The sequence below is a fragment of the Salmo salar genome, chromosome 01 (genome assembly GCF_965601325.2).
Source record: "Salmo salar chromosome 01, fSalSal1, whole genome shotgun sequence".
Classification (NCBI taxonomy): domain Eukaryota; kingdom Metazoa; phylum Chordata; class Actinopteri; order Salmoniformes; family Salmonidae; genus Salmo; species Salmo salar.
The window spans coordinates 21095567-21116194 of NC_138291.1; the positions used below are offsets into that span (position 1 = coordinate 21095567).

General features: G+C 44.6%; 1 protein-coding gene across 3 annotated transcripts in view; it reads left to right on the forward strand.

Annotated features, from left to right (window-relative positions):
• The window catches only part of LOC106573748 (collagen alpha-1(XII) chain), a 90549-nt gene that overhangs the window by 20463 nt on the left and 49458 nt on the right, over nt 1-20628 (forward strand). For 2 of the 3 annotated variants that reach the window (XM_014149180.3, XM_014149121.3), the window contains exons 14-26: nt 4654-4923; nt 6627-6893; nt 7205-7397; nt 7607-7728; nt 11417-11566; nt 11738-11857; nt 12219-12383; nt 12619-12765; nt 15311-15450; nt 18036-18165; nt 18725-18870; nt 19294-19423; nt 19630-19766. In XM_014149180.3, the coding sequence (XP_014004655.1) occupies nt 4654-4923; nt 6627-6893; nt 7205-7397; nt 7607-7728; nt 11417-11566; nt 11738-11857; nt 12219-12383; nt 12619-12765; nt 15311-15450; nt 18036-18165; nt 18725-18870; nt 19294-19423; nt 19630-19766 (2117 nt within the window). The remainder of the gene's footprint in view (nt 1-4653; nt 4924-6626; nt 6894-7204; nt 7398-7606; nt 7729-11416; nt 11567-11737; nt 11858-12218; nt 12384-12618; nt 12766-15310; nt 15451-18035; nt 18166-18724; nt 18871-19293; nt 19424-19629; nt 19767-20628) is intronic. The other variant, XM_014149257.3, reaches the window with a different exon arrangement.

Here is a 20628-nt window from a genome sequence, read left to right on the forward strand (position 1 = left end):
CTAAATGACAACCGCTCCCGTAGCACTCACATCTGTAGCTATGGAATGCTTTGAAATGCTGGTCATGGCTCACATCAACACCATCATCACAGAAACACTGGACCCACTCCAATTCTCATACCGCCCTAACATATCCACAGATGATGCAATCTCTATTGCACTCCATACTGTCCTTTCCCACCTGGACAAAAGCAGCAATGCTGTTCATTGACTACAGCTCATCGTTCAACACCATAGTGCCCTCCAAGCTCATCACTAAGCTAAGTATCCTGGGACTGAACACCTCCCTCTGCAACTGGATCTTGGACTTCCTGACTCTCAACACGGGAGCCCATCAGGGGTGCGTGCTCAGTCTCCTCCTGTACTCCCTGTTCACCCACGACTGCGTGGCCACGCACAACTCCAACACCATCATTAAGTTTGCAGACGGTGGTAGTCCTAATCACAGACTAGGATGAGACAGCCTATAGGGAAGAGGTCAGAGACATGGCAGTGCGGTGCAAGGACGAAAACCTCTCCCTCAACGTGGGCAAGACAAAGGAGCTAATCGTGGACAACAGGAGATGGAGGGCCGAACACCCCCCATTCACATTGATGGTGCTGTAGTGGAGTGGGTCGAGAGCTTCAAGTTCCTCAGTGTCCACATCACTAAGGACCTATCATGGTCCAAACACACCAACACAGAAGTTAATAGGGCACGTCAACTCCTCTTCCCCTCTGGAGGCTGAAAAGATTTGGCATGGGAACTCAGATCCTCAAAAAGTTCAACAGCTGCACCATTGAGAGCGTCTTGACTGACTGCATCATCGCTTGGTATGGCAACTGCTTGGCATCAAAGCGCAAGGCTCCCTGGATGGCAGGGCAAAACTCCCTGCCATCCAGGACCTCTATACCAGGCAGTGTCAGAGAAAGGCCCCTAAAATTGTCAAAGACTCCAGCCACCCAAGTCATAGACTGTTCTTTCTGCTACCGCACATCAAGCAGTACCGGAGCGCCACGTCTGAGACCAAAAGGCGCCTGAACAGCTAATACCCCCAAGCCATAAGACTGTTGAACAGTTAATCAAATGGCTAGCCAGACTTTTTACATTGACCCCCTTTATTATTTATTTATTTATTACATTGACTCCCTGGCACTGGCTCTATGCACACTCACTAGACTCTACTCACACACTCACACATACTACACTGACACTCCAACACACAAAACACACACACACACACACACACACACACACACACACACACACACACACACACACACACACACACACACACACACACACACACACACACACACACACACACACACACACACACACACACACACACACACTACATACCCTCACACACACAAAACACACACACATGCATATTGACGTCACACACACACACACACATACACACACACACACCTTTTTTTTTCACACTTCACATACGCTGTTGTTACTCTGTTTATCATATATCCTGATTGCCTGGTCACTTTTACCCCTAACCACATGTACATACAGTATTACCTCAATTACCTCGTACCCCTGCATATTAACTCAGTACTGGTACTCCTTATACATAGCCTCGTTATTGTGTTACTATTTCCTTTTTTTATTTAACAAATTTGTGTCTTATTTTTTAATTCTGCACTGTTGGGAATGGGCTCGTAAATAAGCATTTCACTGTATCCTACCTGTTGTATTTGGCGCATATTTTGATTTGCCTGGGGCTCCCTTCTCTTTGACAGTAAAGCTGACCTCCTTTGTCCATATCTGGACCTCCAGCCCGGGCATGGTCAGAAGTCAGATGCTCAGTTTCCATGACATGGTCAGTTTTGCTGACTCATCAGACCTGGCGTCCCACCGGAGTAGAACCTTTGTCTGGGCTCCTTTCTGTGCTCCATGACAAAGCATGGGTCTGCTTACAGCAGCACAGCTTGACGTCAGAACAACAGGCCAACACTGATCTCATTGTTTACGGTGCCACTGGCTTCCAGGTACCCACTGTGTGAGGTAACCTAACTGGCTATTGGAGACAATAGTGTGCCCTGTGGTAGCCAGTGGCCAATCTATCTTGTATGTTCAGCCAACCACATCCTGATTCCTGACCACTAAAGATTGGCTTGATTAACTGAATCAGAGAAAGGGGGCCTGAGTTAAATGTCTGGGATTCATATTTTAAATGTGAGCCTTATATGTATTAAAGCAGGAAGTCTTTCCCAACATGTGTTAGGTGTTACTTAGCAGCTACTTCAAAGCTGTGAGCGGTTGAGTGCTGGCTGGTTCCTCCAGCAGAGAACTGGCTGTCTGTCCACTTCCTCCCAGTCCAGGGAGAGGCCAAAGAGCATGGAGAGAGAAAGACCAGAGATAACCCACGCCACTGACACCAAGCCATACTTCTACTTCTATTTTGGGTCATGGGACAAACATATGTTTTCGATAAAACTCTAAAAGTGCAGTTTGGTGTACACTATACAAACCACAAACTGCTGTCATACAGGTATAGCTAGCTAGCTCGTGTGCAAGTGGCTGTAGACAATAATATGCAATGTTTGCAAGGTTCATGTTGAGTGAATGTTTGTTCGTGGGCATAAGAGCTGAGCTTTTCAGTAGTAAGCATTTCATGGGCCACAGAGTGTGGCGTGAAACCAGGTGAATTCACAACGGTTTGCTTTGATTTCCTTTCATGACGATCCCTTTGGAAACTGGGCTCCTGGTTGGGTAGTGCTTTGCCAGGCTCAGTGACTTAGCGGAGCCAGGAGACACTGTTTTTCCTCCAGACTGAAGGTCCTTTGAGGCTCCAGGGCAGAGCAGGGCAGAGCCCCTTGCACGCAGGTGAACGATGTGTCTTCATCATGGTCTAGCCCTACACAGAGCCTAGGTGGACCAGGCTCCAGGGCAGTTAAATGAGGGAAGTGTAAATATAAGTGCAGTGAGTTTGATGGATTCCCTTTGCCATCTGGAGAGTGCCTTTGCTATCGAGCATCCTTGGGACGTCCCTACCCCATTGGAAGTTGACATTTAAAATGGTTAAGGTAAGGGTTAAGGTTATGGTTAGGTAAGGGTCATGGTTAAAGTTAGGCTAAGGGTAGGGTTTAGGGTAGGGATGTCACAAGGATTCCGGATAGCACTTACCATCTGCAAAGAGCTGTTCTTTAAATGAGACTTGGCTAAACTGTTTATCTGTAAATTGAAGTCTCCATTTCCAGTGGTGTTTCTTCTTTAACTGTGGGCTCAAGAATAAGCACAGCCTGTAGGCGTTTGTTAGACAATAACTAATGTACTGTATGAATGCAGTAAATGCATGCTGTTAAGTTACATTGATAAGAGCGATATTTGTGTCCATATGTGAGCTGAGAGGGTGAGCTTTTTTATGGAGGCTCAGCCTCATAGCAGGCAGCACACACGGTGTACTTTTCCTAGCACCTGACTCATCCTCTTGACACATATTGATATATATCCACATATCCAATTCGTGCCCAAACCAACACGGCTTTTGGCCGACGATTTGAGGGTTAGCTTCATCAACAAACATACCTTGGTTACAGGAAGCCCCTGGCTAGTCTACTCCTATACATCACTTAGTGAAGTATACAGATTAGACTCTGTCTCTCAGTGATCTAGACCCATTGTGTTTGTCAGATCTGTTTCCTTATTTTTCTTTTCGAGATTTAGGGGATTATGATGACAACTGTATTTGCCATTGTGATGATTCAAATGTGTAATAGCTCATCCTTTGTTGATGGCTCCTTCCTCAATGCTTCTTCAATAGTTTACGTCATTGCACAGAGACTGGGAGAGATTGTCCATTTACAAATCTACGTTTTGCTTACATTGTTGGTTTCAAATGCATGCTTTTCTTATTCCAACTAAGCATACTTCAAAATGGAGGCAGCTAGCTGTGTCCGTCTGTATTCCACGTGCTGCATGTATGTGCTTCAGCGCTTGGCCCCTGTGACTGTGCTGTGCTCAGAGTACTGATGAAAAGTGGGTCATTGTCTGCAGAAGTCATTATCATGTGATCTGGTCCCTCTTGTGCAGCAGCACAGCCGGGAAAGTCAGTGGTCTCTCTCCTCAGCGCTTGGCAGCAGCTCGATGCTCCCTGGATGGAGGGGACTTGGCATCTAGAGGGGTCACAGAATATTATCCTTGACAGGCCCTCCAAAATCTGGAATTCTCCATTAATTTCCTTGTGAATTCATTACCCCTCATATTTGGATCAGCTCTCTCTCTCCCTCTCTCTCTCTCTCTCTGCATCTGCAATTGTAACAAACACACTTTAATGGATCAAGTTTCTTCTGTTTCGATGGAAAATGAAAGTGTTGTGAGCGAGACACTCTGAGCTGAGCGCTGGAATCCGGTGATTGGTTTTGCAGAGCTTTTTCCGAACCCTCTGATTATGAACAAAGTAAATCACTTGTTTCAAAAAGACCTTGAGGGGTTAAACGGAGACAGATACATTGTTGGTGGTTTATCACTATACTAGCGAATTCCTCCTGCTCACTAGAATACACTCGCCCACACTATCTGCATCCAGAGTGAGACAAACTGCCATATCAACTAGCAGACCTAACACAAACTGTTTTGGTCCATTTGATAAAGACTCTCTGTACTAACACTGGTATGTGAGATGTTGCCCAGCTCTGTCCTTTTTCCCCTCACAGTCCTTGGCTCCCCTAAAGACCTGGTTACCAAAGATGTCACGGAAACCAGCTTCGCTGTCTCCTGGACAGCAGCGCTTGGTAATGTGCGCTCCTACTGGTTGAAGTGGAAATCGTTGTACACGGAGGAGACAGGGGAGAAGTCAGTCCCCGGAGATGTAACAGCCACAGTGCTGGACGGGCTCACTCCTGAGACGCGCTACCAGGTTTCTGTCTACGCAACCTATGACAGGGGAGAGGGGGAGCCGCTCGTGGGTGCTGAGACCACAGATGGTAAGTCACTTCACCTCCCTAATGTTTCCACCACACACAGACTTACTGTGGGACCCGCTCTCTCTGTCTCTCTGTGTCTGTTTCTCTCCTTCTCTCGCTCTCTCGCTCTCTTTCTCTTTCTCTTTCACTCACCCTCTCTGTCTGCCTGAGAAGATGGTTTTCTGGGTTTTTCGTTCCCAGTTTACCTCAGAGCTGAACAAATATATAGATGTAGTATATAAAAATACCCCATGACCTCAGAAAATCTATCTATATAACTGGAACGAGCCTATATAAAGCACCTGGAATGAATAGGAGTGGGTCACATTTGTCTGATGACATTAAAGAGTGTGTCAAGATGGTTTGAGCCCTTGAAGAGATTGGACTTGGGAACAGACCTTATTTCCGTAAATACACCATGAGCGGAAAGCTTTCATAGTCTTTATAATCCAGGAGTAAAAAAAGGTCAAAAATAATATGAAACAACTTCAGTCCTATCACCCTGACTGTTGAAAGCAGTGACCCAGGCTTTAGAGTTATGCAGGAAACTTCAGCCCCATTCTTGGGTGCATGATGTGGAAAAAGTGAGATACGGTGACATTTCCGGCTCATTCTTTGAGCTTGGAGATAACGTCAATGCTGCTGGCATTCACCTGATCCATCTGAACAGCCAACGAGATGCTTTTGTAATCAGGGTGACGTGTGTGACTGCGTGCGTTGGTGCATGCTTGTGCAAGTATGTGCACGTGTATGTTATGTACGTATATGGCCATGACGCAATGTGCCACACCTACTCCCAGTTATCAGGGGAGATTGTGGATTCGGATAGACACAGGAGTAGACAGTGCTTCCCCTCTCCTTGCAATACAGCGACCCACTGAAATGAGAAAAGCACATTGACGGAAACTCACCCCGATTGGGGAATTCATCCGCTGGTTAGCGAGACAAAATGTGCTAATGAAAAATGTGCATCTCCATCGTTTTGTTTATTGATTCTGGAAAGCGGAACAGGTGCAATTTACACCGACAACAACCTTGAGGCACCTCTGGAGGCTCGTATGGTTTATATCTATGGTCACCAGAACCACCAGCCCTCTCTCTGTCTCTCTCTCTCTCTGTCTCTCTGTCTCTCTCTCTCTCCCTCTCTCTGTCTCTCTCTCTCTCCCTCTCTCTTTCCCTCTCTCTCTCCCTCTCTCTGTCTCCGCTAACAGGACCGGTCCATTTGGATCAAACCACGCAGTGAAAACTTGGACAGGCTGCTTTTTTCCGTCCATAAAACTCCTCTCTCTGAAGTCTAGCTGTCTGAATATTTTCCTGAGCTCGTTTAGGGGTTTTGGCAATTCACACTTGTCCTTCCTGCACCAAAAACACACTGGGGTCATAGTATGGAAAGATACAATACACAGTGGGTACAACCCACCACCTCAACACAATCTAGTAAAGCAGAGTCTGGTCAGTGTATGGTCTGACTGGGAAATAAAACTATGTTTGGATGGATTTGTGTTCACAAGTATATGGAAACTGAACAGATACCGCCGTGAAAACCTTGGAGTTATCCAACCGTGTCAATATTTAGATTGCCCAGAAGAAGCCATGGCTTCGTACCATTTTGAAATGTAGGCAGCAATTTGGCATGCATTCCAATTCTACTTTCTGCTCAAACTCGCAGCATGATACCAAAATCAATCCATCAAGCATTCATTTTCTTTCATTTGTGCTCCCAGTGTCTGCAGCCAGAAAAGTTGTGGTCGTTTCCGAGGAGACGGAGAAGAGCATGAAGGTGACATGGCAGCCTGCACCCGGGAATGTTGTCAACTACCGGGTGACGTACAAGCCGGCGTCGGGAGGGCGACAGCTGGCCACCAAGGTGCCCGCTGGGACCACCAACACCATCTTGAGACGCTTAACGCCCATGACCACCTACGACATCACAGTGCTGCCTGTGTACAAGCAGGGAGAAGGAAAAGCAAGGCAAGGAGTAGGAACCACACGTACGTTGGTTTATCTTTAACCACAACTGAACTGTGCTCTGTGCTGCTTTCGTTAGGTTAGGAGAGACTTGTATAGTAGTTAGTCACTGGAGGGTTATGCAGACTCATATCAAGTACTTATCATCAATCATCATCAACTACTAAATCTTGCATGAAACAGATGCTTGCAGTAGGATAGCCCAGGAGAGAATGGGTCTCCAAATAGGCAGCTAAGAACTAGTATTTTACTAGCAATTGTAATAGTTTAGCCACATTTTACTTCCACTTTATATTCATCTGCTTATATCAAATCTTAATTTTCTCTGTTCCAGTGTCACCGTACAAAGCCCCTAGAAACTTGCAGACCTCCGAGCCTGCTAGGACCAGTTTCAGAGTGACCTGGGACCCCGCTCCAGGGGAGGTCAAGGGCTACAAGGTCACCTTCCACCCCATTGGGAATGATATAGACCTGGGAGAGCTGCTGGTCGGACCCTATGACAACACTGTGGTTCTGGAGGAGCTTAGGTAGGCTTATCCTTGGACTGGAATGTAAAGTATATCAGATGGACTGTCACATGTAATGTATTACTTTGCACAGGTACTGTAGTTTGAGCTATGCCGCATTTTCATTAGTTCAGCAATTTGTTGTGTCCGTCTATCAGTCATATCTCTCAGACAAACTGACAAACCTGTTGAGATGAATGAAGTGTAACTGATTTAAGTTTGTTTCACAGGGCTGGTACCAAGTACACAGTGAGTGTGTTTGGGATGTTTGAGGGAGGAGAGAGCCAGCCGTTGGATGGAGAGGAAAAGACTACTCTCTCTGATGCCCCTGAACCACCACCATATGATGGAGGTAATGCCTACTCTCAAACCCCTCCTACATGAGTAATCATAGCCAGCAACAGCAACACAGCACTACACAGGAGACTACCCTGGAAAGAATTGATCTTACGCACAGCCAATCAACAGGCGTGGGCACGGCAGCCATGTTAAAAACTAAAGGGTCATGCGTAAGGTAAATATTTGTATGCAGGAATCGTATATAAAAAAAGCTGTGATCCATTTTAGAGGCAAAAGCTAAATAACACATTTTCCTCAAAGAACCCAACAACCCTAATGACCTATAGGATTTTCTTTATTGTTTTATTAATCTCCCTCATGATACTTAGACCTTATATATATATATATATATATATATATATACACTGCTCAAAAAAATAAAGGGAACACTAAAATAACACATCCTAGATCTGAATGAATGAAATAATCTTATTAAATACTTTTACCTTTACATAGTTGAATGTGCTGACAACAAAATAATACAAAAATAATCAATGGAAATCCAATGTATCAACCCATGAAGGTCTGGATTTGGAGTCACACTCAAAATTAAAGTGGAAAACCACACTACAGGCTGATCCAACTTTGATGTGATGTCCATAAAACAAGTCAAAATGAGGCTCAGTAGTGTGTGTGGCCTCCACGTGCCTGTATGACCTCCCTACACCGCCTGGGCATGCTCCTGATGAGGTGGCGGATGGTCTCCTGAGGGATCTCCTCCCAGACCTGGACTAAAGCATCCGCCAACTCCTGGACAGTCTGTGGTGCAACGTGGTGTTGGTGGATGGAGCGAGACATGATGTCCCAGATGTGCTCAATTGGATTCAGGTCTGGGGAACGGGCGGGCCAGTCCATAGCATCAATGTCTTCCTCTTGCAGGAACTGCTGACACACTCCAGCCACATGAGGTCTAGCATTGTCTTGCATTAGGAGGAACCCAGGGCCAACTGCACCAGTATATGGTCTCACAAGGGGTCTGAGGATCTCATCTCGGTACCTAATGGCAGTCAGGCTACCTCTGGCGAGCACATGGAGGGCTGTGCGGCCCCCCAAAGAAATGCCACCCCACACCATGACTGACCCACTGCCAAACCGGTTAATGCTGGAGGATGTTGCAGGCAGCAGAACGTTCTCCACGGCATCTCCAGACTGTCACGTCTGTCACATGTGCTCAGTGTGAACCTGCTTTCATCTGTGAAGAGCACAGGGCCGCCAGTGGCGAATTTGCCAATCTTGGTGTTCTCTGGCAAATGCCAAACGTCCTGCATGGTGTTGGGCTGTAAGCACAACCCCCACCTGTGGACATCGGGCCATCATACCACCCTCATGGAGTCTGTTTCTGACCGTTTGAGCAGACACATGCACATTTGTGGCCTGCTGGAGGTCATTTTGCAGGGCTCTGGCAGTGCTCCTCCTTGCACAAAGGCGGAGGTAGCGGTCCTGCTGCTGGGTTGTTGCCCTCCTACGGCCTCCTCCACGTCTCCTGATGTACTGGCCTGTCTCCTGGTAGCGCCTCCATGCTCTGGACACTACGCTGACAGACACAGCAAACCTTCTTGCCACAGCTTGCATTGATGTGCCATCCTGGATGAGCTGTACTACCTGAGCCACTTGTGTGGGTTGTAGACTCCATCTCATGCTACCACTAGAGTGAAAGCACCGCCAGCATTCAAAAGTGACCAAAACATCAGCCAGGAACCATAGGAACTGAGAAGTGGTCTGTGGTTACCACCTGCAGAACCACTCCTTTATTGGGGGTGTCTTGCTAATTGCCTATAATTTCCACCTGTTGTCTATTCCATTTGCACAACAACATGTGTCATTTATTGTCAATCAGTGTTGCTTCCTAAGTGGACAGTTTGATTTCACAGAAGTGTGACTGACTTGGAGTTACATTGTGTTGTTTAAGTGTTCCCTTTATTTTTTTGAGCAGTATATATATATATATGTTGTGTCTCCTGTGTCCATAGCCAAAGTGTGGGTATACATTTTTAATCCCTCTCCCCATAAAAACAGATGAGTTGCCCTAAATGCCTTTCCTCAAAGCTAATTGTCTCACCAAATAACAGATTTAACTACTGTTCCATCTGTTGGCTGCTTGCTTTTTTCATCACTGGGTTCCTTTTCTTTTTCTGGATCCTGCGGCAGCTAAGAGCAGTAGAATTGAAAAAAGGATAAGCTGTTTGCAATTACAAGTGTTTTACAACCTACCGGGTGTGAGCGCGTGGCGTGGTGCAGGGCAGTGAGTGAGAGGAGAGGAGAGGAAAGAGAGAGAAGGAGGAAAATGTTATGTGTTTGATGGAAGGCTCCAGAGAGGCCAGTCTGACCCTCAGCTGACTGGTGGGCCTCCTCTAATAGGGAGCAGATACAGTGACAAGACCCAGTCAGCCAGTCAGCCAGGCAGCCACCCACCCACAATAATATAATTTAATAAAGGGGGCAGAACACCCCTTCTACACCCCATTTCCACCTTTCTCCTTACCCAGTACTCCTCAATTCAGTCCCCCATCCCCAGTCCTGGAGGAGTGAGAGTAAGAAGGGAGTGAGGAGAGATGGATTGGGTCTGAAGTAATCCGTTCATCAGCCTCCCTCAACTCTGAAGATATTTTACACCAGACAGTAATGGACATTTTTGTCTCCTTTTCCACATTCAAAGTGTTTTTTCCTGTAAATAATATATAACCGTTCTTTGAGTCACAGATACATTTGTGCTGTAACGCACGAGTAAACCAAACATTGAATTTACAGTGCCATAAACAGAGACTGGATGTGAATTTTTTTATTTGGTGAAATGCATATTGCAGTCAAAGGACAAACATCTGCCGTGGCCGATAAATCTTCCCCCTGTAGTCTCGCCCGATAGCCTTAGATAATTGTCTTTATTACGACTGTGTAGCTAACTAAAACAGCCTGTAATCCGAACGACACACGGTTCAGCCACTCTAGGACCCTCCCACTCCGTTGGACATCTGTTTATCTGTGGGCCGCATGGGGAAGGAAAGACTAGTCTGTAAATCAAAAATCATGTAACCTGTTTTCAATTGCAGACAGTGGCAGACTGCTCAAGGTCTGTGTGCGGCTGCTGCTGCGCATCTGCAGCCTTAACGGACTGGAGACGAGGCCTTCTTCTCATCCCACAGGTGTCTGGAAAACAGTGAGAGCTGTGCCAGTGAGGAACGCACAGTAACTCTCACCAAGGAGACCCTTGTGTATCATGTCAGGAGAGCTTCTTTTTGTTGTTCCCCGGGAGAGGCTGAGCAGTGGCCAGTGAAGAACACTCCTCGGACACACAGAGAGAAAGAGACAGAACAGTCTCAACTTGTTGGAAGAAAAGAAGACAATAATTATATCGGCAGCTGGAAATGAAATGTGTATGATGAAAATAGCTTGTATCCCTAAAAATTGAATAGAAAGTGTTTTTACTGCTTGCTTGTAAAGAGGAAGATGTGTTTTTTTTCTGTTTGGGAAGTGTGTGTGATGTACTGTGAATTGATGTCAACAATGTCATGTCAATGACCTCTTTTCTTTCCTAATCCTTCACCTCTCTTCACACCCATGCATTATTAAACACCTCTAAGCCATCTCCATGACATGTCTGCCCTCATAACTTCACCTGTAATATAACGGAAACTGCATCATAATAACTAGAGCCCATCACTGTTCTGTTCTGTGTCTCTGACCTGTAACCTCTGACCTCTCAGATGTGGTGTGTAAGACCAAAGCCCGGGCTGATATAGTCCTGCTGATCGATGGCTCCTGGAGTATCGGCCGTCTGAACTTCAAGACCATTCGCTCCTTCATCTCTCGCATGGTGGGAGTCTTTGACATCAGCCCTGACAGGGTTCAGATCGGTGGGTTGAACCTCAGTGTGCCTAAGGTCTCACAGGACATGAGCATTCCTGCTCCCTGCTGTAGATAAAACTATTGTAGCTCCACTCTCCAGTAATTCTGTAGGTATTATAATGTTGGGTAGATTTACATGGCATCTGATCTGACAGAGGCTCTCTGTGTATTTCTCGCAGGTCTGGCCCAGTACAGTGGTGACCCTAAGACTGAGTGGCACCTGAACGCCCACAGGACCAGGGCTTCCCTGTTGGAGGCTGTAGCCAACCTGCCCTACAAAGGAGGCAACACCCTCACTGGTACTTAATCTACATCTATAAACTCAATGCAGACATTACTGTTTTATACTGTTAACTCTATCATGTTCATGCTTGTATTGGCTAATGAAAAAGGTTCCAGTTCGTAAACTTCACAATGAAAACTGTGCCACTGCTTTGGTTCTTGGCAGCTGAGCTGTTTGTGTGATAGCCAGAGGGTGAAGGGAACTGAACTCAATTGTATGCTCCATTATGCAAATAAAACTTTGTTGTTCCTAATAGGCTCACAATGTATTTTATAATAATCTGCATTCTGTTTAGCTGCCTCATTGGATAGGCCTCAGAGAAATGATTAAACCGTATAATCAGTGTGATAAAAAAAAAAATTCTGTCTTCGTTGCAGGTTTGGCTCTGAACTATATCCTCCAGAACAATTTCAAGGAGAATGTTGGGATGAGACCCAACGCTCGTAAGATCGGAGTGCTGGTCACTGATGGCAAGTCTCAGGATGACATCATTGCCAACTCCCAGAACCTGCGTGACCAGGGCATTGAGTTGTATGCCATCGGTGAGTCTCTGCCATCTTCACTGGGAAGTTTTCCCTTTGTTCTATTTTGACTTGATAGGACATCTGACACTCCTTGTATCCATCTCAACTTGAATAATGACAGTTATCTTTGTCGTCTTGAAGTAGCGTGTGAATGCTCGAGTTGCCCCAGAATAATTCTTTACACACTTTTGCCTCACCTTGCTCTAAGACGGGACAGCTGACCTGACTGTTGTCCCTTGTTGACTTCTCCTAGGTGTGAAGAACGCTGATGAGAATGAGCTGAGGTCCATCGCCTCTGACCCGGAGGAGATCCACATGTACAACGTGGCCGACTTCTCCTTTCTGCTGGACATAGTGGACGACCTGACTGAGAACCTCTGTAACAGCGTCAAGGGACCAGGTACCTTCAGCCTTCCATTAAACTCCTTGTCGTGACTGTTAATAAGGTGACAGTCTTATTGGCTATGCAGGTTAAACCCCTTAGTCTTAATACTAGTGCTTAGTGCTAAGGCTTATATTCACAAAATGTTCCAGAGCGGGAATGTTGATCTAGGATCAGTTTTGCCTTTGATTTGATAATGAATAAGAGGGGAGACCTGATCCTAGATCTTTGAGACTCTTTGTGAGTACGGGCGACGATCTCGATCTGTGTGAGGCTGTAGTTATGTAAACAGGGTTTAGGTCATGACTAAGAGAGACCCTCAATAGAGTTGCAAGTCTGGAGCACCAGGGGAGACAACAAAAAGAGCTGAATGCCAGCCTACCACTGGAAATAATATAGAATCTAGTCCTCTTTCCCCTGATGCTCTATTTTATCCTCTCTGAAATTAGAAATAGTCTGCTCCTTAATCAAATGAATGATCTGGAACTGGATACTGTATGGGAGAAGTTCCTTTTCTTTTTTCTTTTTTTGAAAAGGCTTAGACGTGGCGTGCAGCCGTCTGGAGTAAAGAGTCTTTGTCTGTCTGTCAACTGGATTTTCTGCTAGGGAGCTGTGTCCAAATCTGTGATTGACAAGTCAAATGCTTGGTAAACAACAGGTGTAGACTAACAGTGAAATGCTTACATCCGGGTCCTTCCCAACAATGCTGAAAGAGAGAAAATAGAGAAATGACAGAAAAGTAAAACACGTAATAATAAAAGCTTAATAAATACACAATGAGTTATGATAACTTGGCTACATACTTGGGGTACCAGTACCGAGTCGATGTGCAGGAGTACAAAGTAGTTGAGTTAGATATGTACAGGTACATATACAGTTGAAGTCTGAAGTTTACATACACTTAGGTTGGAGTCATTAAAACTCGTTTTTCAACCACTCCACAAATTTCTTGTTAACAAACTATAGTTTTGTCATGTCGGTTAGGACATCTACTTTGTGCATAACACAAGTAATTTTTCCAACAATTGTTTACATACAGATTATTTCACTTATAATTCACTGTATCACAATTCCAGTGGGTCAGAAGTTTACATACACTAAGTTGACTGTGCCTTTAAACAGTTTGGAAAATTCCAGAAAATGATGTCATGGCTTTAGAAACCTCTGATAGGCTAATTGACATAATTTGAGTCAATTGGAGGTGTACCTGTGGATGTATTTCAAGGTCTACCTTCAAACTCAGTGCCTCTTTGCATGACATCATGGGAAAATAAAATAAAATCAGTCAAGACCTCAAAAAAAATGTTGTAGACCTCCACAAGTTTGGTTCATCCTTGGGAGCAATATCCAAACGCCTGAAGGTACCACGTTCATCTGTACAAACAACAATACGCAAGTATAAACACCGCACAGGAAGGAGACGCGTTCTGTCTCCTAGAGATGAATGTACTTTGATGCAAAAAGTGCAAATCAATCCCAGAACAACAGGAAAGGACCTTGTGAAGATGCTGGAGAAAACAGGTACAAAAGTATCTATATTCACAGTAAAACGAGTCCTATATCGACATAACCTGAAAGGCTGCTCAGCAAGGAAGAAGCCACTGCTCAAAACTGCCATAAAATTGCCAGACTACGGTTTGCAACTGCACATGGGGACAAAGATGGTACTTTTTTGAGAAATGTCCTCTGGTCTGATGAAACAAAAATAGAACTGTTTGGCCATAATGACCATCGTTATGTTTGGTTGAAAAAGGGGGATACTTGCAAGCTGAAGAATACCATCCCAACCGTGAAGCACAAGGGTTGTGGGGGTGTTGTGGGGGTGCTTTGCTGCAAGAGGGACTGGTGCACTTCACAAAATAGATGGCATCATGAGGAAGGACAATTATGTGGATATATTGAAGCAACATCTCAAGACATCCGTCAGGAAGTTAAAGCTTGGTCGCAAATGGGTCTTCGAAATGGACAATGACCCCAAGCATACTTCCAAAGTTGTGGCAAAATGGCTTAAGGACAACAAAGTCAAGATATTGGAGTGGCCATCACAAAGCCCTGACCTCAATCCCATAGAACATTTGTTGGAAGAACTGAAAAAGTGTGTACAAGCAAGGAGGCCTACAAACCTGACTCAGTTACACCAGCTCTGTCAGGAGGAATGGGACAAAATTCACCCAACTTATTGTGGGAAGCTTGTGGAAGGCTACACAAAACGTTTGACCCAAGTTAATCAATTTAATGCAATGCTACCAAATACTAATTGAGTGTATGTAAACTTCTGACCCACTGGGAATGTGATGAAAGAAATAAAAGCTGAAATAAATCATTCTCTCTACTATTATTCTGACATTTCATATTCTTAAAATAAAGTGGTGATACTAACTTAGCTAAGACAGGGAATTTTTACATGTCAGGAATTGTGAAAAACTGAGTTTAAATGTATTTGGCTAAGGTGTATGTAAACTTCCGACTTCAACTCTAACTTGGAATAAAGTGACATATAATAAACAATGAGATCCTATGCTTTGGGTTGATTTGACCCCCTCTCTCCCCTTTTCCCTGATAGGAGGTGGCCCCGAGGCACCCACGGACCTTGTGACCTCAGAGGTGACCCACTATTCGTTCCGTGCCAGCTGGACAGGCCCTGAAGGTCCAGTGGAGAAGTACCGTGTGGAGTACATGACCTTGTCTGGACGCCCTCAGCAGGTACATACCTTTAACCTCCACCCTAACACAACCCTATCAAAGACCAACCCCTCTGTTACTCTTCCCCTATCAGCCCCGCAAACCCCTCTGTCACTCCCCCTCTATCAACCCCCAAACCCCTCTCTCAGTCCCCCTCTATCACAAACACCTCTGTCACTCCCCCTCTATCAACACCCAAACCCCTCTGTCACTCCCCCTCTATCACAAATCCCCCTGTCACTCCCACCACGGGTCTGAGGATGGAAGCAAGTTGTAAAGGTTTTGTTCTCAATGACTTACTTGACTAAATAAAGATAGAAGAGATGACATACTGTGAGTATTCACCCTGACCCCACACCTACCCTACATGTAGCTTTGAGGACATAATGGGCAGTTTCATGGGAAGACTTTTTCATTGTCCTGGGTTTAGTTCTAGCCTCTGATCTACCAGAGATTAGAGGGAAACCCCAGAAACTCTCCCCACCTCACTTCCTCAAGCTTGTGTTGGCTGCTCAGTATGAGGGTGTTTGGTAAAATGGGTTTGACAGAGGGTAAGACCACAAAATACAAGGTTTTCAATTTAGAGTACTAGTAGCAAAAAAGGTTTGTTTTGTTTATTTTATATCCCTTTATCTGACAGATGCAGGGTCTTGGCTCCAGTATACTAGAATGGGGTAGCTAACTTCCAGCTTCTTGGAGTCCAATTTCATTTTTCTAAGTATTTATTTTATTCCAGCTGTCATGGTTTTGTGATGCAGTGGTCTAGTGTGTGATCGAGGTTTTGTTTGTTTTTTACTCTTCTAAATAGAAACAGAGTGGGTTGGAAAGTGTAGAGGTTGTTCAGAGTTCCTACAACCAATTTCTGACCCACAACCTGGATTCGGTCCTATGTAGCAAAATTTGAAATTGTGTTTTTTTACATTGGATAAAAGTATATGGTATATCATACACTACAGTTGAGGAACAATGAGAAAGTAATTCTGCTTTGAAAGTGAATGAACTTAGCCACACCCATCTCTCTAAGGATTCACAGTGTAGTAAACATCCAAAGATTTCAAGACTAAAAGTGGTGAAAGTAGAAGCAAAAAGTAGTAGTAAAAATAAACTTGATCTAGTCCTTGACCTATATCCTAATCTTACTTTGGTGTAGGTCATATTGTTTTTCACATTACCGTCTCTGGTAAACAAACACTATATAAAATAAAATCTAAATGTATTTGTCACATGCACAGGATACAGAAGGTGTAAACGGTACAGTGAAATGGTTACTTGGATAGTGGAGTCTTTTGTTTATACATGTAGCTAGCTAAACAATGAACCATAATCCCAACTCTAATGCCGCGTTCAAAACAACTTCGAACTCAACAAAAAAACTCAGACTGGGAAAGATCGATTCGAATGGTCATCCAACTCAGAATTCCAACTCCGGAACTCGGGCCTTTTTCTGGAGCTCCTACACAGATCATACACGTAACGTTAGCTAGCGAGCCAGCTAGCTAAAGTTAGCTAGCTAGTTAACAGTATGCTTTATCTTGCAATGAAAATGACTTTCTGACAAAATTGGAAACATATAATATCTGAAAATGTCGCTAGACTCTTACCTGTATACATGGATGAACGCTTCTCCCTTCGTCATGGATGCCATGGTTGCCCTTAGTTTGAAGAGGTTATCCGGAGACAGGTGTTTTATACAACAGACTCTCTCCGCATTTGGCAATCATCCCTCTGTTTCCACTGGGCGTTCCACTGATTTCAAAACTCGGGTCAACTTCTTCCATGACAACGATACCGTTTCTTCCCCACCATTGTCATCAGAAGACTCTACAATGTCTGGTTCAATGAAAATGTTCTGACCTAAATCAGTGATTTCCTCATTATCTTATTCATTTTCAGTCAGAGAGAGTCAGCATTGCACGATTATCCTCTCGAAAGTACTCCATCACAATGTTTTCCCACTGAGCTTTGGCAATAGCGCTATTAACTTAAGGGCAGCAATGTTGAGAACAGTTGAAAACATTTTTCAGTTCTTCATGATATCTTTCAAAAAAAGCTGCAGTAGACAGGATTATCCACACATACAGTACTTAGCTGCTCATGTTGTAAACAGAAGCATGCTACATGGCAGACCAATGCGAACTCATCTCTCGGCATGTCCAGCCCATCCATTATCTCGGCCAATCATGGCTAGTGGGAAGGTTCCTGTATTTTCCGTGGCTAAACCAACAAGGCTCGTTATTAACAATTGCATTCGTATTTACAAAAGGCATTCACATTTGTTATTAAGGCACATGAAAGTTCATATGTTCCAGCAAGAATTTCTGAAAAGAAAAAAACTTTCAAATGCCTCTCCTGTAAAGTAGTGATGTGCAACATACGCCTAGCTTCCAGAAACGGGTCATATTTGTGGTTCAATGAAAACCAGTAGCATCAACACAGGAAACACTGATAGCTGTACTTTGTTGTATTGTTTGGCTTAATTGTCCTCCAACAGAAACCAACCTTTCCATGCTTGTCAATGGGGTTACTTAAAATAGACATCCCAAGTCATTCTACAACCTCATACTGTATTCGCCTGGTTCATGTTGACTCTTGTTGTCTGGTTGTAGATGTTTGTTGATGGCTCTGTGACCACAGCCGTCCTACCTAACCTGAACCCACTGACTGAGTATCTGGTCAACGTCTACTCTGTCATTGGAGAGGAGAGCAGCGACCCACTGAAGGGCGCTGAAACCACCTGTGAGTCCTAATCTGTTTTTCTGTGTTCTTCTTTGATCCACTATACTGTACCTGTCCATTACTGTCCTTTAACATACCCATATGTCCCACACGTAATCTCTATAGGATCAACAATGGATGTCTTTGAGACTGTAAAACAAGTATTCTTCCATTACATTCAGCACACCACAGTGACTGTATGGATGTTCCTGCGGTGCTTGTGCGGTCCCTGTTTTTAACGTTAAAGAAAGAACAACAATGTCTTGTTTATGATACCATATAAGGCTGCTATTATTGTAATCAATCAATATTGTGCATCAAGAATTAGATTTTTTTTAAATGTTGTTCTTCACTATGCTTTTATTTGTCCTATAGAATAGCGTGATTTTAAAAAGTAATTTTCTTTATGAGTTATTTCTCAATTAAATCGCCTATAAAATACCTCATTGTTTAGTTCTCACCACTTGAATAGGCACATGAAATCTGCATGGCTACATTTCACTGCAAACATTTCGTTTTGGACGGGATTGTGTGTGTGTTTAGAATCTAAGTGTTTCCCTCTCCCTCTTGCCATGTCCAGTGCCCCTCAGCGCAGTGAGGAAGATGATCATCTATGAGGAGCGTCCCACCACCATGAGGGTGAAGTGGGAGGAAGCAGTGGGTGCCACGAACTACATGCTACTCTACAGAGCCATCAACGCCACAGAGCCCTCCGTGGAGAAAGAGGTGAGACGGCAACTGCGAGAGAGAGAGCAAGAGAAAGAGAGACGCCAGACCAACTGTTGCACTGACACACATACACGGATGCTGCCAATGACCGGATATACCGGTCCCCTGCCAATGTCTCCTGACAGCATGCAGATGTCAAGGAGCAGTGAAGAATAGCTTTCCTTTTATGGATGCAGAGACAACAAAACACAGAATTATTTATTAAATTTTTTATCTCACTCTGGCATGATATTAGTTCCTGAGGTGTCAAATCAAGAGGATTAGATTGTCTGTAGTATTGGCAACACTTAGATAAGTTATATGACACTGGACACTGCCTAAGACATGTAATCTGTGGAAACATGTTCATCCAAACTGCCTGTCTGAACGACAGTGAGCCTTGTAAACTAATGTTTGTTCCGTCATGGTACTCCCCTGCAGATGAGAGTTGGAGGGGACACGACTGATGTCCAGTTGGTGCAGCTGATCCCCAACACGGCCTACACTCTGTCCATCTTAGCCCTGCATGGACAGTCAGCCAGCGACCCCCTGACCGAGCAAGGAGTCACATGTACATACAGAACAGTACTCTTCTACATTCAAATGTTGTTATTAATGTTTTGTGCTCAGTGCCCTAAGGGAGGGTAAGGCACGACAGGTCCTAACTCGTATAGAGTAAATCAGGTCTCCTCACTCCCTAGTTTATGGAATGAAAGGGATTAAAGTAATAATGTAATTTGGTGAGCCTCATGTTCTGTATCTCTGTCCCCTCCGTAGTGCCCATGCCCCCTGCGGGGGAGCTGAGGGTCAGAGACGTTACCCACAGCACCCTGAAGATGAACTGGGATGCTGCTCCAGGTGCCGTCCTCAAATACATCATCACCTACACGCCTGACGAGGGAGAGGCCAAAGAGGTGAGATACAACAATCACAATACATCTGTAGGATACAGACGGCAGTGAAAGCAATACTCTGTACTCTACATACTCCCTCTGGGGGCAGAGACATATGCCTAGCTTCCTCTCCTACTGGTCACAGCAGACACCAGCTCCTGTGCTGAGCACGTTCTCTGTTTATGTCAGCTAGCAGATTGATATTGATATTTTTTATGCATCATTTGAGATATGACATTAGACAGCGTAATGGGAAGGGCAGCTGGTGAGAAGGGTATGCAGTGGACCTCTGGGGCTGTGCTATTTGACCGGGAGCCTGGTGGAAGGATCACACCACTGGACCGGTAGCCTGGTTGAAGGATCACACCATTGGACCGGGAGCCTGGTGGAATGATCACACCATTGGATCAAGAGCCTGGTGGAAGGATCACACCATTGGACCGGGAGTCTGGTGGAAGGATCACACCATTGGACCCAGAGTCTGGTGGAAGGATCACACCACTGACAGAGATTTCAGACTAAGGAACATTAGGAATGACCTCCTGTACCAAATGCCGTGATCGTGCGATTCCTGAGTACTGAAAAGAAACAGAGAAGTTTATTGTGCATTTAGAAATATTTTTGGGGTACTTTTCCAGTGCAGTATGTTTGTGCTTGACTGTCATATATATATATATATATATATATATATATATATATATATATTTTTTTTTTTTACTTGATTGTTTATCTCTCTTCACCTCTGCGTGTGCTAAGGATTTACACATGAAGTGGAGATAACATGCTGTCTCGTCAGATGTATACAAAGACGCCCACAGTTTCTCTCACAGATTCTTTGGAACTCATCAATGAGAATGGAAAATGACTTTGGAAGGCATTCAAC